Source organism: Elgaria multicarinata, chromosome 3, assembly GCF_023053635.1.
Source record: "Elgaria multicarinata webbii isolate HBS135686 ecotype San Diego chromosome 3, rElgMul1.1.pri, whole genome shotgun sequence".
In the NCBI taxonomy this organism is placed as follows: domain Eukaryota; kingdom Metazoa; phylum Chordata; class Lepidosauria; order Squamata; family Anguidae; genus Elgaria; species Elgaria multicarinata.
In genome coordinates, this window is record NC_086173.1 from 162,672,618 (window position 1) to 162,695,272 (window position 22,655).

Here is a 22,655-nt window from a genome sequence, read left to right on the forward strand (position 1 = left end):
TAATGTAGGATGCCTCTTTTCTGGAATTCATTTATGCAGCCACCTCTCCTGAGTGGGTCCTTTGATGTGAAAAAGAGGTTTACTTATTATCACTATTCTACTTTCTTTTACCCCACCTTTATACATATCTAACCAAGGAGACTAACAACGGAATAAAGAATTAAAACAACGCAGCAACATTATAAAATCCACATCAATTTAGCACAAAGCAGCCCAAACTAAAGATCAGAATAAAACCATAGCAATGAGAGAAGCGACACCACAAAAGTCCATTGCGGAGCTGGGGGGAATCTTCTTCGCTGCTTGTCTGAAGGTGAGCAGGGATGAGGCTGGGTAAACCTCCTTCAGCAAGGCAGGCTATCGTCCTTGGAGCCACCACACAAAAGGCCCCGCACTTTGTGCCCACCTGCCACACTGCAGAACATGTAGTAGCCTTGTTACAACTCCCAAAGTGTCTTCAAAGCCAGTTCGACTCCAGAACCATCCATCGTGAAAAGGAACCAGGGCATGAGCGATGGAGGCCAGGTCTGGCTGTTCACTGAAAGCGCACAGCCAGTCCCCTAGGTGACAATAGTAAAAGACACTTCTTGCCACTGTCTCTACAAGAGTAGGGATGGATCTAAAATCCCCCAGGCTGTAGACCTGATTCAAAAGGAGTAGTGAAATCCCACTCAGAACTGGCTGAATGTCTGTCTCTAGATTAACAGACCCCTGTGGCACTAGTCACTCCATTGTGCCTGGCTAAAGCAACAATACGTTCACCCTCACCCACTCCAAAGCTGACGCCAGGGTTGTTTGGGAATGAACCTCGTTCTACGCTCCTTGCAAATCTCTGGTTCCTCCTCTGTGAATTCTTTGATGGCAACTGCAGTACAAGCTCTAACTTTTAACACACCTCCAAACACTGATATGTTTTCTCCCATTGTGTGAATTCGTTGATGGGAAGTGAGGTTTGCCCTCAAACGGAAGCTCTTCCCACACTCGAGGCATTTATATGCTTTCTCCCCTGTGTGGGTTCTTTTAATGTTTCTTAGAGTTTGATATGTCTTTACAAAATCAATACAACATTTAAGGTTTGCCACGTTTTTCTCCTTTGTTATTTACTTGATACCTTGTGAGCTTTGTGTTCTGAATGAAGCTCAATCCACACTTCTGCACTTTTTCTTATGTATGGTTTCTCCCCGGTGTAAATTCTTTAATGAGAAGTTTCTCTCCCGCTGAAACTTTATCCATGCTCTTAGAATTTAAATAGTTCCTCTCCCGTGTGACTTCTTTGATGTAAAGAAAGGGAGTTAGCCCAGCAGAAGCTTTTACCGCACTTTAAGCATTGAAATGGTTTCTCCCCTGTATGAATCCTTTGATGGCAACTGAGGTATTTGCTAGTACTGAAGCTCTTTCCACACTCCAAGCATTTAAACGCTTTCTCTGCTGTGTGAATTCTTTGATGGCAAATGAGGTATCTGCTAGTACTGAAGTTCTTTCCACATTCCAAGCACTTATATGGTTTCTCCCCTGTGTGGATTCTTTGATGTGCAGTGAGGCTGGTGCTTCGACTGAAGCTCTTTCCGCACTGTAAGCATTTAAATGGTTTCTCTCCCGTATGTATAACCTGATGCAAAGCGAGGGAGTTAGCCCAGCAGAAGCTCTCTCCACACTCCAAACATCTAAATGGCTTCTCTCCTGTGTGGATTCTTTGATGGGACGTGATGTACTGTCTACTACTGAAACTCTTTCCACACTCCAAACATTTAAATGGTTTTGCCCCCATGTGGATGCTCTGATGTGCAGTAAGGCTTGTACGACGACTGAAGCTCTTTCCACACTCCAAGCATTTAAATGGTTCCTCCCCTGTGTGAACTCTTTGATGGTAAGTGAGGTGCTGCTTAGTAATGAAGCTTTTCCCACACTCCAAGCATTTAAATGGTTCTTCCCCAGTGTGAAGTCGTTGATGGTAATTGAGGCTTGTGCTATGAATAAACCTCTTTCCACACTCCAAGCATTTGTATGGTTTCTCCCCTGTGTGAATTCTTTGATGACAAGTAAGATATTGCCTTGTACTGAAATTCTTCCCACACTCCAAGCATTTAAACGGTTTCACTCCCGTGTGGCATCGTTGATGGTAAGTGAGGCTTGTGCTATGAATAAACCTCTTTCCACACTCCAAGCACTTATACGGTGTCACTCCTGTGTGACGTCGCCGATGGTATGTGAGGCTAGTGCTATGAATAAACCTCTTGCCACATTCCAAGCACTTAAATGGTTTCTCCCCCGTGTGGATTCTTTGATGTGAATTAAGGCTGGTGCTTCGACTGAAGCTCTTTCCACACTCCAAGCATTTATAGGGTTTCTTCCCTGTATGCATAATTTGATGCAAAGTAAGGGAGTTCGGCCAAGAGAAGCACTCCCCACACTCCAGACATTTGAATGGTTTCTCCCCTGTGTGGATTCTTTGATGGCAAGTGAGATACTGTCTAGAACTGAAGTTCTTTCCACACTTAGAACACTGAAATGGTTTCTCTCCTGTGTGGATTCTTCGATGGCAATTGAGATACTGTCTAGTACTGAAGCTCTTTCCACACTCCAAGCATTTGTACGGCTTTCCCGCTGTGTGAATTTCCCAATGAGCAATAAGGCTGGATTTACAACTGAAGGCTTTCCCACACAGAAGGCACTGGCTCCATTCTGTTTCAATTTTTTCTTGGACCGGGATTTCACACACTAGGATTTTCATATCGAGAGAAGCAGCGGACTCATTCCTCTCCTCCTTTGCTTCCGTCTTTATTTGCTGCTCTTCCTGCTCTTCACCTGCCGCAGTTTCCACCAGCAACCTGCATGGCTCTTCTTCATTCTCCATCTCTTGTCCTTCACCTCCTGGAAAGAAGAGAGACCATTGGTAAGAGTCTAAGAGAGAAACGTAGCCGAAATCCAAGATCTTACATAGTTAATTCCTCTTTGTGTGACAGAAAGTAAAAAGAGATGAGAATGGGAAAATGGGAAATGAATGAGACATGAAAATCGCTTCAAATGGAGTATGGCCTTATGTATATGTGTTTTTATCAGATGTATTGTAAGTGATGTACTGTATGTAACGTTATGTATTTTGTACTGTTTCCCTTTTCCTCATGTGTTTTGCTTTCGTAGAAAATAATAAAAGTACTGAAATTCGAAGGAAAAATTCATAGACAATTACAAAGTAGGAGATAAGTATAATAATACAAAATGTTGTAAACGGATATTGTCTGTTTTTGTTTGTATTTTATACTTTTTATGGTTTTAAATTTTGTATATTTGTTTTTAATGTTCACTGTTTTTAACTTTTGTAAACAGCCCAGAGAGCTTTGGCTATGGGGCGGTATTTTAATAATAATAATAATAATAATAATAATAATAATAATAATAATAATAATAATAATATACAGAATCTTAATAAAGCAGGAGATCAAGGAGAATGTAACAATAAAACAGATATGGGAAAGAGACATTGAAAAGAACATAGAGGATGGAGAATGGGGTGAAATCTTTGAGAGATTCCACTTTCAAACAACATCCACAAGAATAAAAGAAGGTGCGCTAAAATTAGTTCAGAAGTGGTATTTGACACCAGTGAGGTTGGCAAAAATCAGCAAGAATGTGTCACCTCTGTGTTGAAGAGGATGTGAAAATAAAGGAACCCAAGCTCATATAAGGTAGGAATGTAGAAAGGTTAGGATGTTTTGGGATGAGATTGTCTAAGAAATATCAAAAATTACCGACCAAGAGATTTGCAAAACACCAGAGTTGGCTTTACTGAATACATACGTTAAAGAAAATAGAAAGATAAAAGAAAAAGTATTAAATGGATTTTTGTTGACAGCCACAAGGCAATTCATAGCAAGTAACTGGAAGATAGCTTGGATGTTGACAGTATCTATGTGGGAAAAGAAAATTTGGAATATAGAAAAAAATGAAAAGATCACCCAAAACTTAAGAGTACGTAGAGGAACAAAGTAGGGTGACCATATGAAAAGGAGGATAGGGTTCCTGTATCTTTAACAGTTGTATTGAAAAGGAAATTTCAGCAGGTGTCATTTGTATATATGGAGAACCTGGTGAAAATTCCTCTTCATCACAACAGTTAAAGCTGCAGGTGCCCTGCCCTCTTTTAAATCTGGTCACTCTAGTATAGCTCCTGCAGCTTTAACTGTTGTGATGAAGAGGGACTTTCACTAGGTTCCCCATATATACAAATGACAGTATAACTGTCGTACAGTATAACTACTGTTCCAAGACAGACTACGAAACGGAAGGCAAAAAGACAACACCCTTATACAGGCCCCATTTGGAAGACACCTTAAACCATGGCTTCAACCATGGTGGTAAAGCCAGAAAGCCTGGCTGTGTTCAGAAGACACCTTAAACCACGGCTTTATCCACAGTGACTAAGGCACTGGTTAAAGGCACTGAACACGTCCTGGCTTTCTGGCTTAACCAATATGGTTAAAGCCATCATTTAAGGTGTCTTCCGAATGGGGCCTGTATAAGGGCGTTGTCTTTTTGCCTTCCATTTCGGAGTCTGTCTTGGAACAGTAGGGAGTGCTCCTTACCATCAGGGTGACTTCCCTTGCACCTGCTTGTACCTGATCACAACAAATAAAGCCTCTGACATACCTGATTCAAACACAATGCTTCAGTGATTTTTCCCCACGCCAATAATAACCAGGACTTAGATCTATTTCAATTTTCATCTTTTTCTCAATGGTACTCTTTAAAATGGACCATGAAAGAATACAACACCTACAAAATCTCCCTTTTGCTTCTTTTAGAACCTCATTTACAGAACTACCCTTGCAAGCCATGGCCACAACATTCTTTGATGGAAGAAATCTACAGTTCTGTATCCGTGGTCTGGGAGAGGTCAAGGATATCCTGGAAGAACAACATTTTCAGGGGGCGCCAGAAGGAATACAAGGTTGGCACCTGCCTGACCTTCAAAGGCAGGGAATTCCATAGGAACGGGGCCACCACAATGAAGGCTCTTCCCCTGGTGGACTCCAATCGGACCATAGGTCCATGTGGAACCACCCTCAGATGACCTCCGTAACCGGGCAGGTTGATAGGGGAGAAGGCGCTCTCTCAGGTATCCTGGTCCTACGCTGTTTACGGCTTTGTACACTAGTACTAGAACCCTAACCCCGGCCTGGTAGCAAACTCGACTTCTATCCACATTCTGTTATTGCTTGATGTATTAAGTTATGTTGTTTGTAACGGCTATTTGTCAAATACAATAAAAACGTCCTGACTGACAACAGGACTAGTGCAAAAAGAGGCTAACAGCACAGTCCTAGGAAACTTTACTCAGAAGTAAGTTCCACTGAGTTTTTCTATAAAAATAAGTAATAATAATAATACTATGCTTCCTTTTTCCCAATTCTGAGGCTCAAGGTGGCTTTACAAATTGAAACATGTACAGTTAAAACAGAAAGAGATATACAAAAAATTAAAAATAAATAAACATGCTACAATATTAAAACATTTAAAAAACGAATATTTTTTTTTAAAAAAAATCCAATATAGAAACAACACATAAACAGAGGTCCAGACTACTCCCTAAAGGCCTGCCAGAACTAAAAAGTTTTAGCCTGCCTCCAGAAGCACACCAGGGAGGGAGCCACTCTAGCTTCCCACAGAAGGGAGTTCCAGACCCCAGGGGCAGCCACCGAGAAGGCCCTTTCCCGTGTTCCCACCGGGCGCACCTGTGATGGTGGCAGGAACGAGAGAAGGGCTTCCCCTGAAGGTCTCGGAGGACGGGCAGGTTCGTAAGGGACAATACGGTTTTTCAGATAACCTGGACCCAAGCCGTATAGGCTTTATAGGTCATAACCAGCATTTTTAATTGTGCCCGGAAACAGACCGGAAGCCAGTGGAACTGTTTTAACAGGAGAGTTGTCTGCTCCCTGTAACCTGCCCCGGTCAACAATCTGGCTGCAGCTCTTTGAACCAGCTGAAGTTTCCGAACACTCTTCAAAGGCAGCCCCACGAGGAGCACATTACAGTAATCCAAACGGGATGTAACTAAGGCATGTGTCACTGTGGCCCAGGCGGGAAGAGGATCGTTCAGGGTGCTGAAATGCAGGAAGAGTACAAAAAGGACTAAGAATGGTGGGGTTTTTTTAGCACACATAAACCGTTTTCCTCAATCAAGGGCAAGAGGGGTCCTTACCCAGAGAGGCCACGATCCCACAATTCTCCTCCATGACTTCCCTGTGCAGAGTCCTTTGGTCTGGATCCAGCATTGCCCACTCCTCCTCGTTGAAATACACGGCCACCTCCTCAAAGGTCTCCTGAAAGAAGCAATCATTTCCTCCTTACCGGTAATACCACAGTTTCCTCCCTTCTAAGCAGAAATGAAATGTATAGAGTTAAGTCAGAGGAGGCTTTAATGGAAGATTCAGGCCTTCCCCTGCCCACCTCTCCAGCAATCCATCCCGTACCTGCTCCAGTTGCACAAAAGCCGTTTCCGTGGCACCAGAGGGATGAGACGGGCTGGCTGATCTCGAGGGAATCGTTGGTCCATCTCCTGTGAAGTGCACACAACAGTGTTGGGGGGATCAGGGCCACAGCTAGACCTAAGGTTTATCCTGGGATCATCCAGGGTTCACCCCGGCCTGAGCACTGGATCCCCTGTGTGTCACCTAGATGAACAGGTTTGACCCCTGGATGATCCAGGGATAAACTTTAGGTCCAGCTATGGCCTTAGTCACCAATTATATTTCCAGCCTGCTTTTTAACCATATCTGCCCATTATTATTATTAGTATTATTATTATTATTATTAATTGCATTTTTATACCGCCCAATAGCCGAAGCTCCCTAGGCAGTTCACAAAAATTAAAACAATTCAAAGTATAAAACGAACAGTATAAAAACATGATATAAAATACACATTAAAACAGATTAAAACATACCATACATGATTAAAACATCTTTAAAACATCCTGAAAACATTCTAAAATTTCACTGGATAGGCCTGCCGGAATAGATCAGTCTTTATTGAAATGGCTTCCCACTGAAACCAATCAATAAATAAAACGTACAATCTAATTAGGGTTTGGGGGCAGCTTGGAATGAGCCTGCCCAGACTTTAAGACCTTTATGGGAGGCCCTTTTCTCAGTCATAAGAACATAAGAAGAGCCCGGCTGGATGAGACCGAGGGTCCATCTAGTCCTGCATTCTGTTCACACAGGGGCCAATCAGCCATCGCCAGGGATGAACAAGCAGGACATGGTGCAACAGCACCCTCCCACCCATGTTCCCCAGCAACTGGTGCACACAGGCTTACTGCCTTGGATACTGGAGGTTGCACTTAGCCATCAGGACTAGTAGCCATGGATAGCCTTCGCCTCCAGGAATTTATCCAACTCGCTTTTAAAGCCATCCAAACTGGTGGCAAACACTACATCTTGTGGTAATGAATTCCATAGTTTAACTATGTGCTCTGTGAAGAAGTACTTCCTTTTATCTGTCCTGAATCATAGAACAGCAGAGTTGGAAGGAGCCTATAAGGCCATCGAGTCCAACCCCCTGCTGAATGTAGAAATCCACCTTAAAGCATCCCTGAGAGATGGCTGTCCAGCTGCCTCTTGAAGGCTTCTAGTGTGGGAGAAGAGCCCACCACCTCCCTAGGTCATTGGTTCCATTGTCGCACGGCTCTAACAGTCAGCAGGCCGGCACTACCACATAGGCCAAAAAGGCAGCGACCTAGGGCGCAGACCTCAGAGGGGCGCAAAGTAAGCCCTGCAACCGGCACGCTGCTGCCGCTGTGCCCCTAAAACCCAGGCCTAGTGTTTCCCACCATCTGGCAGCGCTCATGTATCTTTAACAGTTGCATAGAAAAGGGAGTTTCAGCAGGTGTCATTTGTATATATGGAGAACCTGGTGAAATTCCCTCTTCTTCACCACAGTTAAAGCTGCAGGAGCTATACTAGAGTGACCAGATTTAAAAGAGGGCAGCTTTAAATGTGGTGATGAAGAGGGAATTTCACCAGGTTCCCCATATATACAAATGACACCTGCTGAAATTTCCTTTTCAATACCACTGTTAAAGACACAGGAGCCCTGTCCTCCTTTCCATAGAGTCACCCTAAAAACAGCCCACTTGTTTTAGGCTTGAGATGGAGAGAACAAGCAGAAAAAAACGCCCCCTTCATCTTTACCCAGAGAGGTGCTGCTACCTCCACCGGCCTCTTGCACGATCCACCCTGGCAGGGGCCCCTGTCTGGTGTCCGACGCAGCCTTCTTTACCTCAGCGATATCAGTGGTCTTTTCCACAAATGGCTCCTGTGAGGTGTTGTGAGGATCATAAAGAAAGAGAGAGGGATTAAAAAAGGAGCGGTACAGGACCCGGATGATTTCCAGGGGAAATCCGGTGGGGAATAATAATAATAATAATAATAATAATAATAATAATAATAATAATTATTATTATTATTATTATTATTTATTTCTTACCCACCTCTCCGATTGGATCGAGGCGGGGAACAACAGCAAGCATAAAATACGTAAAATACTGATTAAAAACATAGCATACACTGTTAAAAACATCCTAAAAGCATACTAAAAGTATCCTAAAATTCTACTGGATAGGCCTGCCGGAAGAGATCAGTCTTGATAGCTTTCTTGAATGCTATGGGCATCCGGTGGGAATTATTATGGTATGTATGGAAATATTGCCAGCCAGGGTGAAACCCTCTCACCTGCTGCTCTTCCTCCTTCTCCTCTTCTGCCTGGCTCAGGAGGAAGCCTTCTGCCAGGGCCACCGCCTGGGAACTGGTCTCCGGCCCACATTCCCTCACCCAGCTCGCCATCTCCGGGGACAGGACAGTCAGGAACTGCTCCAGGATCACCAGGTCCAGGATCTGTGTCTTGGTGTGTTGCTCCGGTTTCAGCCACTGACGGCAGAGATCATGGAGTCGGCTGCAAACCTCCCGGGGGCCCTCAGCCTTCTGGTTGCGGAACTGCCTGAAGCGTTGGCGCTGTACATCGGAGGTGAGGGTGTCCCCACCCAGGGCCTTCTTCATAGTTGTTTTCCGGAACCTTCCGCTGCTCCCAGCTTGAATGGTCCGAGGGGCTTTCCATGCTTCCAGGCTAGCCAGGTCTTGCTTATCCATTTTCGATTGGTGCTCCAAAGCAGCCTCCGATAAAGGTGATGGAACCCCTCTCTCTTCAAAGACTGGCCAAATAAGTGAGGGTACTGAGCCCTGCAACGGCAGTAAGGTGTCCTTTGAATTGAAAACTGTCAGGGAGCAATCCTATGCATCTTTAGACAAGGAAAAAAGTCCTACAACTCCCAGCATTCCCCAGTCAGCATAGCTGGGAGTTGTAGGACATTCTTTCTATCTAAACATGCATCTAAGGCAGTGGTTCCCAATTAGCTAAGTATTGCGGACCCCTTGTTTTCCAAATGCCAAGCCATGGACCCCCTACTTTTGAAAAAACTGTTATCTCTATGGTAGTTACCTGTGCGAAGCATTTTTTGGGAGAAAATAAGGGGTAGCCCCCTATAAAGAAAGGATTTTGGGTATACTAAAAAACAGACTATAAAATTAGTGATATCTGTGATATTACCATGCAAAAATGACAATGATTTAGTTAGGAATATAAAGACAAATTTAACTTTACTAACGTCTAGTTTACAGTTGAACAAATTATGACATGTCTAGCAGCTACTAAACCTAAATGTGATGGGAGAAATCATGCCTCTTTTTGTCCCGAACAATCCCTTCCACATCCGGTTCAATATTTCCTCCTTTTAATCTCAAATCTGGATCAACATCGAGCCGATTTCTATGCATGTTCTTCATATAACAAAATGTCGAAAATGTTTGGTCACAAAGATATGTGGAACAAAAGGGAACTAGATGTTTCAAAGCTTTTTCACCTAACTTCTTATAATCAGCCTCGTGTGGCGCAGAGTGGTAAGCGGCAGTTACTGCAGCCGAAACTCTCCCCACGGCCTGAGTTCGATCCCAGCGGAAGCTGGTTCTCAGGCAGCCGGCTCAGGTCGACTCAGCCTTCCATCCTTCTGAGGTCGGTAAAATGAGTACCCAGCTAGCTGGGGGAAAGGTAACTGAGACTGGGGAAGGCAATGGCAAACCACCCTGCTACAAAGAAAACGTCAGCGAAAGCAGGCGTCCCTCTAGGAGTCAGAAATGACTCAAGTGCTTGCACAAGAGGTTCCTTTCCTTTTTCTTATAATCAGGAGAAACCTTCACCCAGAATTGGCCCTGTCTATATTCTTTGAAAATTGAATGTAAAACGTCAACAAGCTCTTCCGCAGATAAGAGTTGTGAGTTGTACATCACCACATTCAAAAGGATTCCTTCTCCATGAGTTTTCAGGATTAGGTGCAGGGAAGTAATCGCTGAAGCTAGTCGCTAAATCACGCAGGTGCTCAGTGATGTTATATTTTACTTCTGGTAGGAATTCGTCATCAGTGGACTCCAGAAAGGAATGGTCAATATGCGAATGGTGCCATTAACCGCCCAGAGAGCTTCGGCTATTGGGCGGTATAAAAATGTAATAAATAAATAAATAAATGGACCCCCTGGGTGGGTTATGCTGATCCCCTGGGGTCCACGGACCACCAATTGGGAACCACTGATCTAAGGCCCTTCTCCAGGTGCCTGTTCCGAGGGAAGCTCGGAAGACGTCAACAAGGGAGAGGGCCTTTTCAGTGGTGGCCCCCCAATTATGGGATGATCTTCACGATGAGGCTGCCTGGCATCAACATTGATATCTTTTCGGCACCAGGTTAAACCTTTTCTCTTTTCCCAGGCATTTAGCAATATGTGATGAGCTTTACTGATCCTAGATTTGTTTTTAAAGCTGTTTGTAGTTGTTTTAAATGTATGTTTCTGCGCATGCTGCGTGTTTTTGTAGTTTTAAATTTTGTATATTGTTTTTAAGTGTTTTAATCTTATGTAAAACTGCCCACAGAGAGCTTCGGCTATGGGGCGGTATACAAATGTAACAAACAACAACAACAACAACAACATTAGGGTGACCAACTGTCAGGATTTCCCCGGATTTGTCCTGGTTTTTGTTCTTTCCATGGTGTCAGGGGGGATTTTCTATAATTTTCAATAATGTCCTGGAATGACACACCTTCCTCTTTAAGGCTGCCATTAGCATGGCAGGAGGGAGTGACATGCTTTCTTGAGGCACATCATTCCCCCACCCCGAGCTCCAATTGAGGTCTTAAAGGGGAAAGTGGGTCATTCGTGGACATTATAGAAAAGGCCCCAATTGGAGTGGATGGTGGTGGTGCAGAATGAAATCCTTTCCCCTCCTCCACTCCAATCGGGTTCTTTAAGGTGGAGGGGGAATAACGTACTTTCTGCAGGACTCAGAAAGCTGCTTCCCCCCCACACACACTAGGTGTCCTCTTTTTTGGTTTCCCAAATATGGTCACCCTAAACAACATGCCCTTAACACTTGTGAGGCAGGATAATATTACACAAGCAAATTCCAACTGGCTCCTTTCCTGGTAGGAAAGGCAAAAACCATGACTCAAAAGAGAATCTAGAGACACACTGGCTCAGTTTGGACAAGACAATAATCACCGGTGGTTTTAGCAGTCAACGGTCAGTTGAATGGTCAATGGTTGGTAATTGTGTTGTCTGTCAGGCAAAAACCACCCCACCGTTGACTTTTTCCTCAACAAAAGTCACTGGAGAAAGACAACCCCCTGCAGAGTTGACTAGTCACACAACCGGTGGTTAGCGTGTTGTCTGTCGGGCTCAGTGGACTACTTTATTTATTTATTTTAGCATTTTTATCCCGCCCTTTAGCCAAAAAGGCTCTCAAGGCGGCTATTTTGCAGGGTTGAGTGGACTATTTCGGCTGGCTACAGAGTTCCTGGGCAAGAGTGGCCAAAACCGCGCCGGCCGTTCTGTTACAGCCGGCACAACTTGCAGAGGCTGCTGGGATAGCACCGGGAGGACTGAGGGAGGCGGGGCAGAGACTGTGTCACACAGTAGTCACCCACCATTGACCAATGTGTTGTCCAAACACAGCCATTGTGCGGGGAGGAATGATTCCTCTTCGTTTCCACCACATTTCAAAGCCTTTATACAAAGCAGCCAAGGTGGATAAAAATCAATGATTTTAAAAATAATAATTTAAAAACAGATTTTTTAATTTAAATCGGATTTTTTTTAAATAAAATGCTTTTTGAGGAAAAATCTATCTAAACATAGTTTTCTATTTAAGATACATTATAGTCCAAAGATTATTCATCATGAAATAAGGATTAGTTTTTAATAATTTAGCATGAGGCTGTATATTCATGCAATGTTTACATTTTTTGGTAAATGAATTCCATTAATCCATTCAGGTAATGAGTATTTTTCTCCTTCCAATAAAGTACAGCAGAAAAGTTGTCCAAATATAAATGATTAACCTATTAAACTGGAGATAGTTCACCTCGCAATAATTTCATAATTATCTATCTACTTGTATGATGTGTTTCTAATAGTATAACCAAATCAGTGTATCTGTAAAACTAATCTGAAAAGTTGTTATTCTAAAAATGAAACCTTCATCTGGTTGTAAATATTAAGATTATGCCAGCAAGAATGAGTCTTTGGTAACTCTGAGTTGTGTAAAATATGTATTAAGCTAGGGTGACCGTATGAAAAGGAGGACAGGGCTCCTGTCTCTTTAACAGTTGCATAGAAAAGGGAATTTCAGCGGGTGTCATTTGTATATATGGAGAACCTGGTGAAATTTCCTCTTCATCACAACAGTTAAAGGTGCAGGAGCTATACTAGAGTGACCAGATTTAAAAGAGGGCAGGACACCTGCAGCTTTAACTGTTGTGATGAAGAGGGAATTTCACCAGGTTCTCGATATATACAAATGACACCTGCTGAAATTCCCTTTTCAATACCATTGTTAAAGATAAAAGAGCTCTGTCCTCCTTTTCATATGGTCAACCTATATTAAGCTTATAGCGAGGAAGAGTGCACTTTTTGTGGAGGGAGGGAGTCACATGATTAAATCGAGTCTTTCTGAGCAGTGATTTAAATAATGATTTAAATCAAATCCACCCTGAAAGCAGCACTGGTCTGTCCCTACCTAGTAGATTTACATCAGGGATGGATGGCTGTGAGAGGTCTACGGGGGGGGGGGGGGCATTTTTGCCCCCTGATGCACGCACCCTTTGTGGGATGAACTTTGCAGGGCGCCGCTGCAGTCTTTGGGATGCCCTCAAAAATGTTTGTTTGCTTGTTTTAAGTGATGGTTTGCTGCCAAAAGGGAACAGCAAATTGCTCCCTGGTGTTACAGAGCACGAAGAGGATCAAATTTGGAGGGGCGATTCTTTTAGTCAACATTTTATTTGATTTATTCTCTCCAGTGCTTTGGAAAGAGAAGGAAAGAACCCCTTTAATCTGGGCGTAGTGAAGAAATCTCTCACTTTCTGAAGAACCAGTGCCTGAATGTTGCTAATTCTCCTAGTTTCTCTCATCCCTTTTTCTTTTCATCCCATTTCCCCTTATTTTTAGCGTGGAGGTTGTAAGCCTGTAGGTAGGACATGTCTTGCTTTTTAAAATTTTGTACATAGGCTAGAAAACTGTAGTCACAAAATAATAATAATAATAATAATAATAATAATAATAATAATAATAATAATTTCTTACCCACCTCTCCACTTTGATCGAGGCGGGGAATATCAGTAAATATAAAATACATAAAACTGAATTAAAACATAATATACATGATTAAAACATCCTAAAAACATCCTAAAATTCCACTGGGTAGGCCTGCTGGAATAGATCAGTCTTTATTGCTTTTTTAAATGCTAAAAGACTGTCAAATTGACAAATCTCCTCCAGCAGGCTATTCCACAGTCTGGGAGCAGCAGAAGAGAAGGCCTTCTGGGTAATACCTGTCAGCCTAATTTTGGCAGACTGAAGTAGATTCTTTCCAGAGGACCTGAGTGTGCGGGGTGGATTTTACGGGACGAGGCGCTCCCGCAGGTAGCCTGGACCCAAACCATGTAGGGCTTTAAAGGTGATAACCAACACTTTATACTTTGCTCGGATACTAATTGGCAGCCAGTGTAGAGATTTTAAAACTAGTGTAATGTGGTCACCCCTAGGTGTGCCAGTTACCAGCCTGGCTGCCATATTTTGAACTAGTTGAAGTTTACGGAGTAGGCATAAAGGTAGCCCTATGTAGAGTGCATTGCAGAAGTCGAGCCTTGAAGTTACCAGCTCTTTATTCCTTATTTGTTTATTACATTTATATCCCAACTTTTTTCCTCCTTAAGAAACCCAAGGCAACGTATGTAATCCTCCTCCTCTCCATTTCTATCCTCACACCAACCCCGTGAGGTAGGTTGGGCTGAGAGTCTGTGACTGGCCCAAAGTCACCCAATGAGCTTCCATGGCTGAGTGGGGACTAGAACCCAGATCTCCCAAGTCCAACACTCTAACTGCTACACCACACTTCCTTGGAGAGGCGAGAGGTTCCAGGGACAACACAGACTTAGGTTTGGTTTCCTGTGAAGGATCACTGGCGTATTCCATTAAAAAAAAAAAGTCGGATTAAAAGGGGTCTATTTTGTGATGGAAAAATGAATGGAAGGAGCGGAAGGCGGACAACGTTGTCTAAAGGACGTGCACACATCCGTAAGTGGGCAGTAGCGAGCATGCGATAAAACGCCCGTCTGACAAACCTCCTAGGCCAAAACATTTCTGCTTTGTACACACATACACTATAAGCCTGTTCGCATGCCAGACAATACACTGTAGCTTAATTTACCCACATAAGAAGAGGCCTGCTGGATCACAGAATCATAGAATAGTAGAGTTGGAAGGAGCTTATAAGGCCATGGAGTCAATGCAGGAATCCACCTCAAAGCATCCCTGACAGGTGGCTGTCCAGCTGGTGACCAAGGGTCCTTGTATTCTAGCATTTTGTCCAGTGTCCAAATAGCTATTGATATGAGACCCACAAGCAAGACATGAGTACAACAGCACCCTCCCGCCCATGTTCCCCAGCAAATGGAGCACATGGGCACACTGCCTCAAATAGTGAAGGCATCACATAGCCATCAGGACTAGTATCTACTGATAGTCTTCTCCTCCAGGAATTTTAAAGCCAACCGAATTGGTGGCCATCACCACAGCTTGAGTTAGTGAATTCCATAGTTTAACTACGGACAGTCCAACGTCATACCAGATTATCTGGGGGTTGTCTAACCCTCAAGCAACACGGGTTTGCGCGACACGGCAAAATGCTGCCCGGCATGTTGCGACAGGCCCCAGGGGTAAATTAAGCCATTGTGGGCTGTCATACTGTGCAAACCAGGTCTCTCACACACGTTTTAGCAGTGGGAAAGTTCACACACACACACCCGGCATGACACAATAGCCCCCCACAGGAAAATCAAGCCATTCTGAGCTGTCATGGTAAACTAACCAGGTCTCTCTCACACACTCACTTTGGCCCCGTTCAGACAACACGCTAAACCATGCTGCTTAACCACGAAATGGTTAACGGTATGCATTTTGCGGTAAGCAGCATGATTTAGCGTGTTGTCTGAACGGGGTCACTAGGGGTGGGAAAATGCACCCTACTCAACCCCCCCAATAGCCCCCCCCCCCCAATTCACAGCACTCCCAACTCTTCGGACCAGTTTGTCATCCATCTCTGGAACAAAAGACAGATTTAGCCACTCCGGGGCTCGTAGCATGAACTCTTTTCCAGTCCATATTTTTCATTTTCATGGCAAATCGGAAGAGCAGGCTTCTAGCCCAGCCTTTCCCCTACCGGAGGTGCTGGATTGCAACTCCCATCGAGTGGGTGGGGGATGATGAGACTTGCAGTCCAACCCATCTCCTGGGGGCCCCCGGGTTGGGGAAGGGCGGTTAGGAGAAAAAGAACCAGGCGGGGATGGAGGAGCTGCAGGGCACAAGGATGAAAGGCAGGCGGGTGCAGGGCCTCTGTGTGTGTCTGTGCGCGTTTAGAATGTTTTTAACAATGCATATTATGTTTTAATTCAGTTTTATGTATTTTATATTTACTGTTGTTCCCCGCCTCGATCAAAATGGAGAGGCAGGTAAGTAATATTTTTTTAAAAGTATTATTATTATTATTATTATTATTATTATTATTATTATTATTATTATTATTAGTGTGTGTGTCTTTGACTCGCTTCTCAGCTCCTCCCTCCCTGCCTTTTCTCTGCAGTCCCTGGCTGGGCTTTGAGCCGGGGCCTTCCTTCCACTTGGGGGGCTGCTCACCCCACCCCCTCCTCCCTTTCCCTATCTGGCCAGTCGTCCCGTCCCCCCGCCCCACTCCGGATCTACTGCACCTAAATGCACAAAGGGATTGCGTGTAGGGTGGGGTGGGGGACACTCACCCCAAATCCTGCTGGGTGGGAAAAGACAAAGGCCAGCTTCCCAAGCCCCCCACGGGATGGGGGTGGGGGGGGCTGAGCAGAGGTAGGTCAACCTCAGCCCCTTCTCGAAGCAGGCGGTGGGGTTTGCAGCAGGGTGCAGCTCCGGCCTCCTCGGGCAAATCACGCCTTGCGCCTCTTTGCACGCACCAACCTGCCGCTGCGCCGGAGATTTGCAAGGCAGGATGGGGAGGGCGCGTTTGGCGCTGGAGGGCCCCCCCACTCCGTCTCCCTCCTCCTCCTCCTCCTCTTCCTCCCCCCACCCCCCAAATTTCCTTCCTCTCTAGGAATCCATCTCGTTCAGTTCATTTAACCCTTACCCAACCAAGCCGACGTGCATTTGGGGGAAGAAGGGGGAGGACGTGGGGTGGGGGTGGGGGGGCGCTGGTTTGGTTGGCTGCTGTTTGAAATAATAAGAAAAATACCGTGATGAAGGATGGCAGAGAAAAGGGTTATCCAGAAATATGTGAAGCTGGGAGACCATTTTAACCCGGGCCTGTTGCGGTGGGGTCATACTAAAACAAATTATAAATTATTATTATTATGGGCCTCAAATGACAGTACTTGCCCATAGAGAAACCATACTTGCCCATAGGGAGACATAGGATAATGCTTGTCCATAGAGAAACATAGGACAGCTCTTGCCCATAGGGAAACCATACTTGCCCATAGGGATCCTTAGGACAGCACTTGCCCATAGGGAAACCATACTTGCCCATAGGGATCCTTAGGACAGCACTTGCCCATAGGGAAACCATCCTTGCCCATAGGGATCCATAGGACAGCACATGCCCATAGGGAAACCATCCTTGCCCATAGGGATCCATAGGACAGCACTTGCCCATAGGGAAACCATCCTTGCCCATAGGGAAACCATCCTTGCCCATAGGGATCCATAGGACAGCACTTGCCCATAGGGAAACCATCCTTGCCCATAGGGAAACCATCCTTGCCCATAGGGATCCATAGGACAGCACTTGCCCATAGGGAAACCATCCTTGCCCATAGGGAAACCATCCTTGCCCATAGGGAAACCATCCTTGCCCATAGGGATCCATAGGACAGCACTTGCCCATAGGGAAACCATACTTGCCCATAGGGATCCATGTTGCAATGTAAGCTTTTTTTAAAATCAGGAAATTCGTGGAGGGGAGACCTAGGGCTGCTCAGGCTGGTGTATCCAGTGTAAGCCCTACTTAGAGTAGATTGAAATGAATAGGGCTTAGCTTAGGGCACAATCCTATAACACCTTTAGAAGGGCAAAAAGCCCTACAACTCCGATTTCCGTGGTCGGAACCAGAACCAAAACCCAGTCGAACGCTAAATCAGCTGTCCAAGGTGCTGAATAGCAACACCAAACTCTATCCAGCACCTTGGATAGCTCCTTTATAGTGGTGACTAGTTCTGCTTCTGGTTCTGACTGAAACCCAGAGCGGATTTACTGCCCCACTGACATCAGAGACACCAGCCTCCGCGGCTCACAGCATCCCATTTATTTAGCTTATTTATTTAAAACATTTAAATAAATGTTTTAGAGCAGTACGATAATGGAACCAGTTTCCTAGGGAGGTTGTGGCAGCTGGACAACCATCTGTCAGGGATGCTTTAAGGTGGATTCCTGCACTGAGCAGGGGGTTGGACTTGATGGCCTTAGAGGCCCCTTACAACTCTACTATTCTATGATTCTATTATTTCTTGACCGCCTTTCAAAACAGGAGCGCTCCCAAGATGGCTTAAAGCAATAATAATAATTTTAAAAAACCAAAAAAATATATGTTAAAGTATTAAAACCAGTAATAAAAACAATGATAAAAGCCAACAATAAAAACCAGCAAGGACAGCATGCTGGGAGTTGTAGGACTTTTTTCTGTCTAACCATGCATAGGATGGCACCCTTGGAGTAACACTGGATACACCCTCACTTAGGAACGGCCCAGCATTTGAAACAATCATTTGCAACATTCATGTACGGAGAGTGGGGGAATTTAAGTCAATTTTATAATTTAATGGGTATTATTATTAGCAGCAGCATTGTCATATTTGCTAAAAAGCCAGCGAGGCGGTGTGTGACAATTTAAAACGGTATTGAGTCGTTATAAATAAGTAATATATACTATTCCACATAAATGGGACTGGGATTTAGGATGCAATCCTTATGCATGTTTAGACAGAAACAAGGCCTACAACTCCCAGCAGTCCCCAGCCGACTATGCTGACTGGAGAATGCTGGGAGTTGTAGGACTTGGGTTTTTTTTCTCTCCCTGAACATGCATAAGATTGTGTCCTTAATAAGTAAAAAGGATGGATCTGGAATCAATTTCCTGGACAAATTTTCTTAAGGAGGTTTCATTTCTTAAAAATCTATTTTGCTGATATCTAAGCTCGTTAAGGCTTAAAATGTATACAGGACTGCACGACAAATGATGGTCACCCTAGTTAAAGCTGCAGAAGCCCTGCCCTCTTTTGTATCTGGCCACTCTACTATAGCTAGTGTAGCTTTAACGGTTGTGATGAAGAGGGAATTTCACCCTCTTCAATTGACACCTGCTGAAAATCCCTTTTCTACATTACTGTTAAAGATTCAGGAGCCCTGTCCTCCTTTTCATAGGGTCACCCTACACAACAATTCCTTGCCTTTCCCCTGTATTAGCTCTGAGGCAACTCCGGTATCTTATGCCTCATCTGCCACCATGTGAAAGAAGAGCACAGTCAATACGCTCTCCCTGCAAGGTAGGCCAGGTGAAGCCCAGAAACTCACCTTCAACCAGCCAACAGTGGACTTAGCACCGCGAGTTACCTTGAAGTAAACACGGCAGCTTTGAACCTCTAAAGCAGTTTATTAAGGGAAGGGAAGGGAAGGTGGGGAAGGTAAAATGGATAAAATAGGATTCAAAGAAATAGAAACAGCAGTATAATAAAATACAATAAAACAGAGAGCCTTAATGAACTTTCACCAAACACACATCCCCCTCAGAAGGCAGCAACAAGAGAGAGGGCCTTTTCTAGGGTGAACATATGAAAAGGCGGACAGGGCTCCTGTTTCTTTAACAGTTGTATTGAAAGGGGAATTTCAGCAGGTGTCATTTGTATGCTTGCAGCACCTGGTGAAATTCCCTCTTCATGACAACAGTTAAAGCTGTACAGATACAAAAGGGGGCAGGGCTCCTGCAGCTTTAACTGTTGTGATAAAGAGGGAATTTCACTAGGTGCTGCATGCATACAAATGACACCAGCTGAAATTCGCTGTTAAAGATGCAGAAGCCCGTTCCTCCTTTCCATAGGGTCACCCTAGTTTTGTACTTACCCTGCATCTCTAATACCAGTTCACACTAGCTGGGCACTTGTTCCCAAACCTCCCATGATTCCCAAACCTCCTCCCTCACTACTGTTCTGATGGAGGAGGCTTGGAATGAAATAATGTTTAATTCCTCGTGTTAGAACCATCTGGAACATCCATGCCTTTGGGCATTTCATAGAATCATAGAATAGCAGAGTTGGAAGGGGCCTACAAGGCCATCGAGTCCAACCCCCTGCTCAATGCAGGAATCCACCCTAAAGCATCCCTGACAGATTTATTTCGTTTCTATTTATTTCGTTTCTATACTGCCCAATAATCGAGACCCTCTGGCCGGTTCACAATAATCAAAACCATTATTATTTATTTATTTAGCACCATCAGTGTACATGGTGCTGTACAGAGTAAAACAATAAAATAGCAAAACCCTGCCACATAGGCTTACATTCTAATAGAATCTTAATAAAACAATAAGAAGGGGAAGAGAATGCACCAAACAGGCACAGGGTAGAGTAAAACTAACAGTATAAAAGTAAAATATAACATAACATACAATATAAATATTTTTAAAAGTTGAACATTACAAATAATAATAATAATGCTAAACTAAAATGGATCCCAGCAGCAGTACATAGAATCCAAGAATACTAGAATTGGAAGGGGCCTGTAAGGCCATCAAGTCCAACCCCCTGCTCAATGCAGGAATCAACCCGAAAGCATCCCTGACAGATGGCTGTCCAGCTGCCTCTTGAAGGCCTCTAGTGTGGGAGAGCCCACCATCTCCCTAGGTAATTGGTCCCATTGTCATGCTGCTCTAACAATCAGGACGTTTTTCCTGATGTCCAGCCGGAGCCTGGCTTCCTGTCACTTCAGCCCATTAGTCCATGTCCTGCACTCTGGGATGATCGAGAAGAGATCCTGGCCCTCCTCTGTGGGACAACCTTTCAAGTCCTTGAAGAGAGCTATCATGTTTCCCCTCAGCCTTCTCTTCTCAAGGCTAAACATGCCCAGTTCTTTCAGTCTCTCCTCATAGGGCTTTGTTTCCAAAGATTTAAAATACAGGAACAGATTCCTAAAGCAACAGTAACCAAGAGACTAAAATGACCAGGAAAATAAGGACTTCACCTGGTGCTGAAAGGGCCATGGCTAAGGGCTGAATCCAGATTTTTGCCATGTCAACTGTGCCGGTTGAAGCCCCTCCACCCCCTTTAAAGGCTACCCAGAGGCAGGAGACCAGAATGGGGTGACCTATGTAGTATAGGGGAGCAGAGGGATCCCTCAAAATCAGGCTGAAGGGCTTTTTAAGGAAAGGCCCTTCCTCTCACAGAAGGTAGATCTGGAATTCTACACATCACCTTTTTTTTTAAGTTCATATTTAATAAAATGTTATCAAACTATCAGGAGTTGTTTAGATCAGCAGACATCTCCAGGACTTAAGAACATCAGAAGAGCTGTGCTGGATCAGACCAAGGGTCCATCTAGTCCAGCACACTGTTCACACAGTGGCCAACCAGCTGTCAGCGGCCAGGGATAAAAAAAAAAAGGACATGGTGCAACAGCACCCTCCCACCCATGTTCCCCAGCAACTTACTGGCTTGGATACTGGAGGTAGCACACAGCCATCAGGGCTAGTTACCATGGATAGCCTCCTCCTCCTCCAGGAATTTATCCAACCCCCTTTTAAAGCACTCTCCCATCGCAACCTCTGAAATTCCGGTGGATGTCCCATCAAGGGAAAGGGAGAGGAGATGGAGGAATACGATGAGTAAAGCAAAAGATTCTGCTTCTCCTCTTCCAATCTCTGTAACCAATTGCTGAAATCGGTGAGATCCAAATGAATCCTTTCAAACATTTGAGCAATTTTGAAAAATTGAGAAAATGTGAAATATATTGCTCAGGGGATCTTAATAGGGATCACATTCTGTTATATAATTTGGTTAAACACAAAACGTTAGGTGATGCTCCAGCCCGGTTTGAACGCTTACAAGAATTCACCGTTAGCATTACCTGGCAAAAGAAGAGAGAAGTTAACAAAGAAAAGTTTACTGTTCACTGATTACAAGGAAATTGGGGCATAAAAGATAAAAGTAAATAAGACTTTGCTAAGGGTGAAATGTGAACTGGTGGTTGTTAAAAGCTTTTTGGGAAAAGGTGGCAGAGTTTCTGAGGACCCTATTGCTTTTGCATTCTCGGAATAGCTGGAAGTCATTCTGTCTCACCTGGTGCTTACATAAGAGAAAAACATAAACCACCTTTACGAATCACTGTTGTCCTTGTTTCAGTACATCAATATAGGGTGTGTTTTTGCCCAGTATTCATTTTTAGTAAGCTTCATGAAAGTGGGCTCTCTGATATAAAGTAGAGGATACGTTGGAAAGGATTCTTGTTCCATATTGTAAGCACTTCTATGCTTTCTCCCCTGTATGTCTTCTTTGATGAGAAATAAGGTTTGTGTTTCGGCTGAAGCTTTTTCCACATTCCAGGCATTGATATGGTTTCTCTCCAGTGTGCATTCTTTGATGAATAGTGAATCTGATTTTCACACTGAAGCTCTTCCCACACTCCAAGCATTTATATGGCTTCTCCCCTGTGTGGACTATTTGATGTTTAATGAGGTGTGTGCTTACACCGAAGCACTTTCCGCACTCCAAGCATTTATATGGTTTCTCCCCTGTGTGAATTCTTTGATGCGAAGCGAGGTTAGTGCTCAAACTGAAGCTCTTTCCACACTCCCAGCAATGATAGGGTTTTTCCCCCGTGTGGATTCTTTGATGGGAAGTCAGATGTGTCCTGACAGTGAAGCTCTTTCCACACTCCAAGCATTTATACGGTTTTTCCCCAGTGTGGATTCGTTGATGGGAAGTGAGGCTTGTACTGAAACTGAAGCTTTTCCCACACTCTAAGCATGTATATGGT

The 22,655-nt window shown here is 44.2% G+C and overlaps 2 protein-coding genes across 2 annotated transcripts in view; one reads left to right on the plus strand and one right to left on the minus strand.

Moving 5' to 3' along the window:
• LOC134396293 (zinc finger protein 420-like) overlaps positions 1 to 22,655 on the plus strand; it is a 162,263-nt gene that overhangs the window by 48,178 nt on the left and 91,430 nt on the right. The window lies entirely within an intron of this gene.
• Positions 566 to 16,447, minus strand: LOC134396321 (zinc finger protein ZFP2-like). The gene is made up of 6 exons (XM_063122776.1): positions 16,409 to 16,447; positions 8,733 to 9,236; positions 8,193 to 8,316; positions 6,471 to 6,556; positions 6,200 to 6,320; positions 566 to 2,871 (listed from the first exon to the last, which is right to left on the minus strand). Exons 2-6 carry the CDS (start codon positions 9,144 to 9,146, stop codon positions 1,238 to 1,240), a joined length of 2,379 nt encoding a protein of 792 aa, XP_062978846.1. The 5' UTR covers positions 9,147 to 9,236; positions 16,409 to 16,447; the 3' UTR covers positions 566 to 1,237.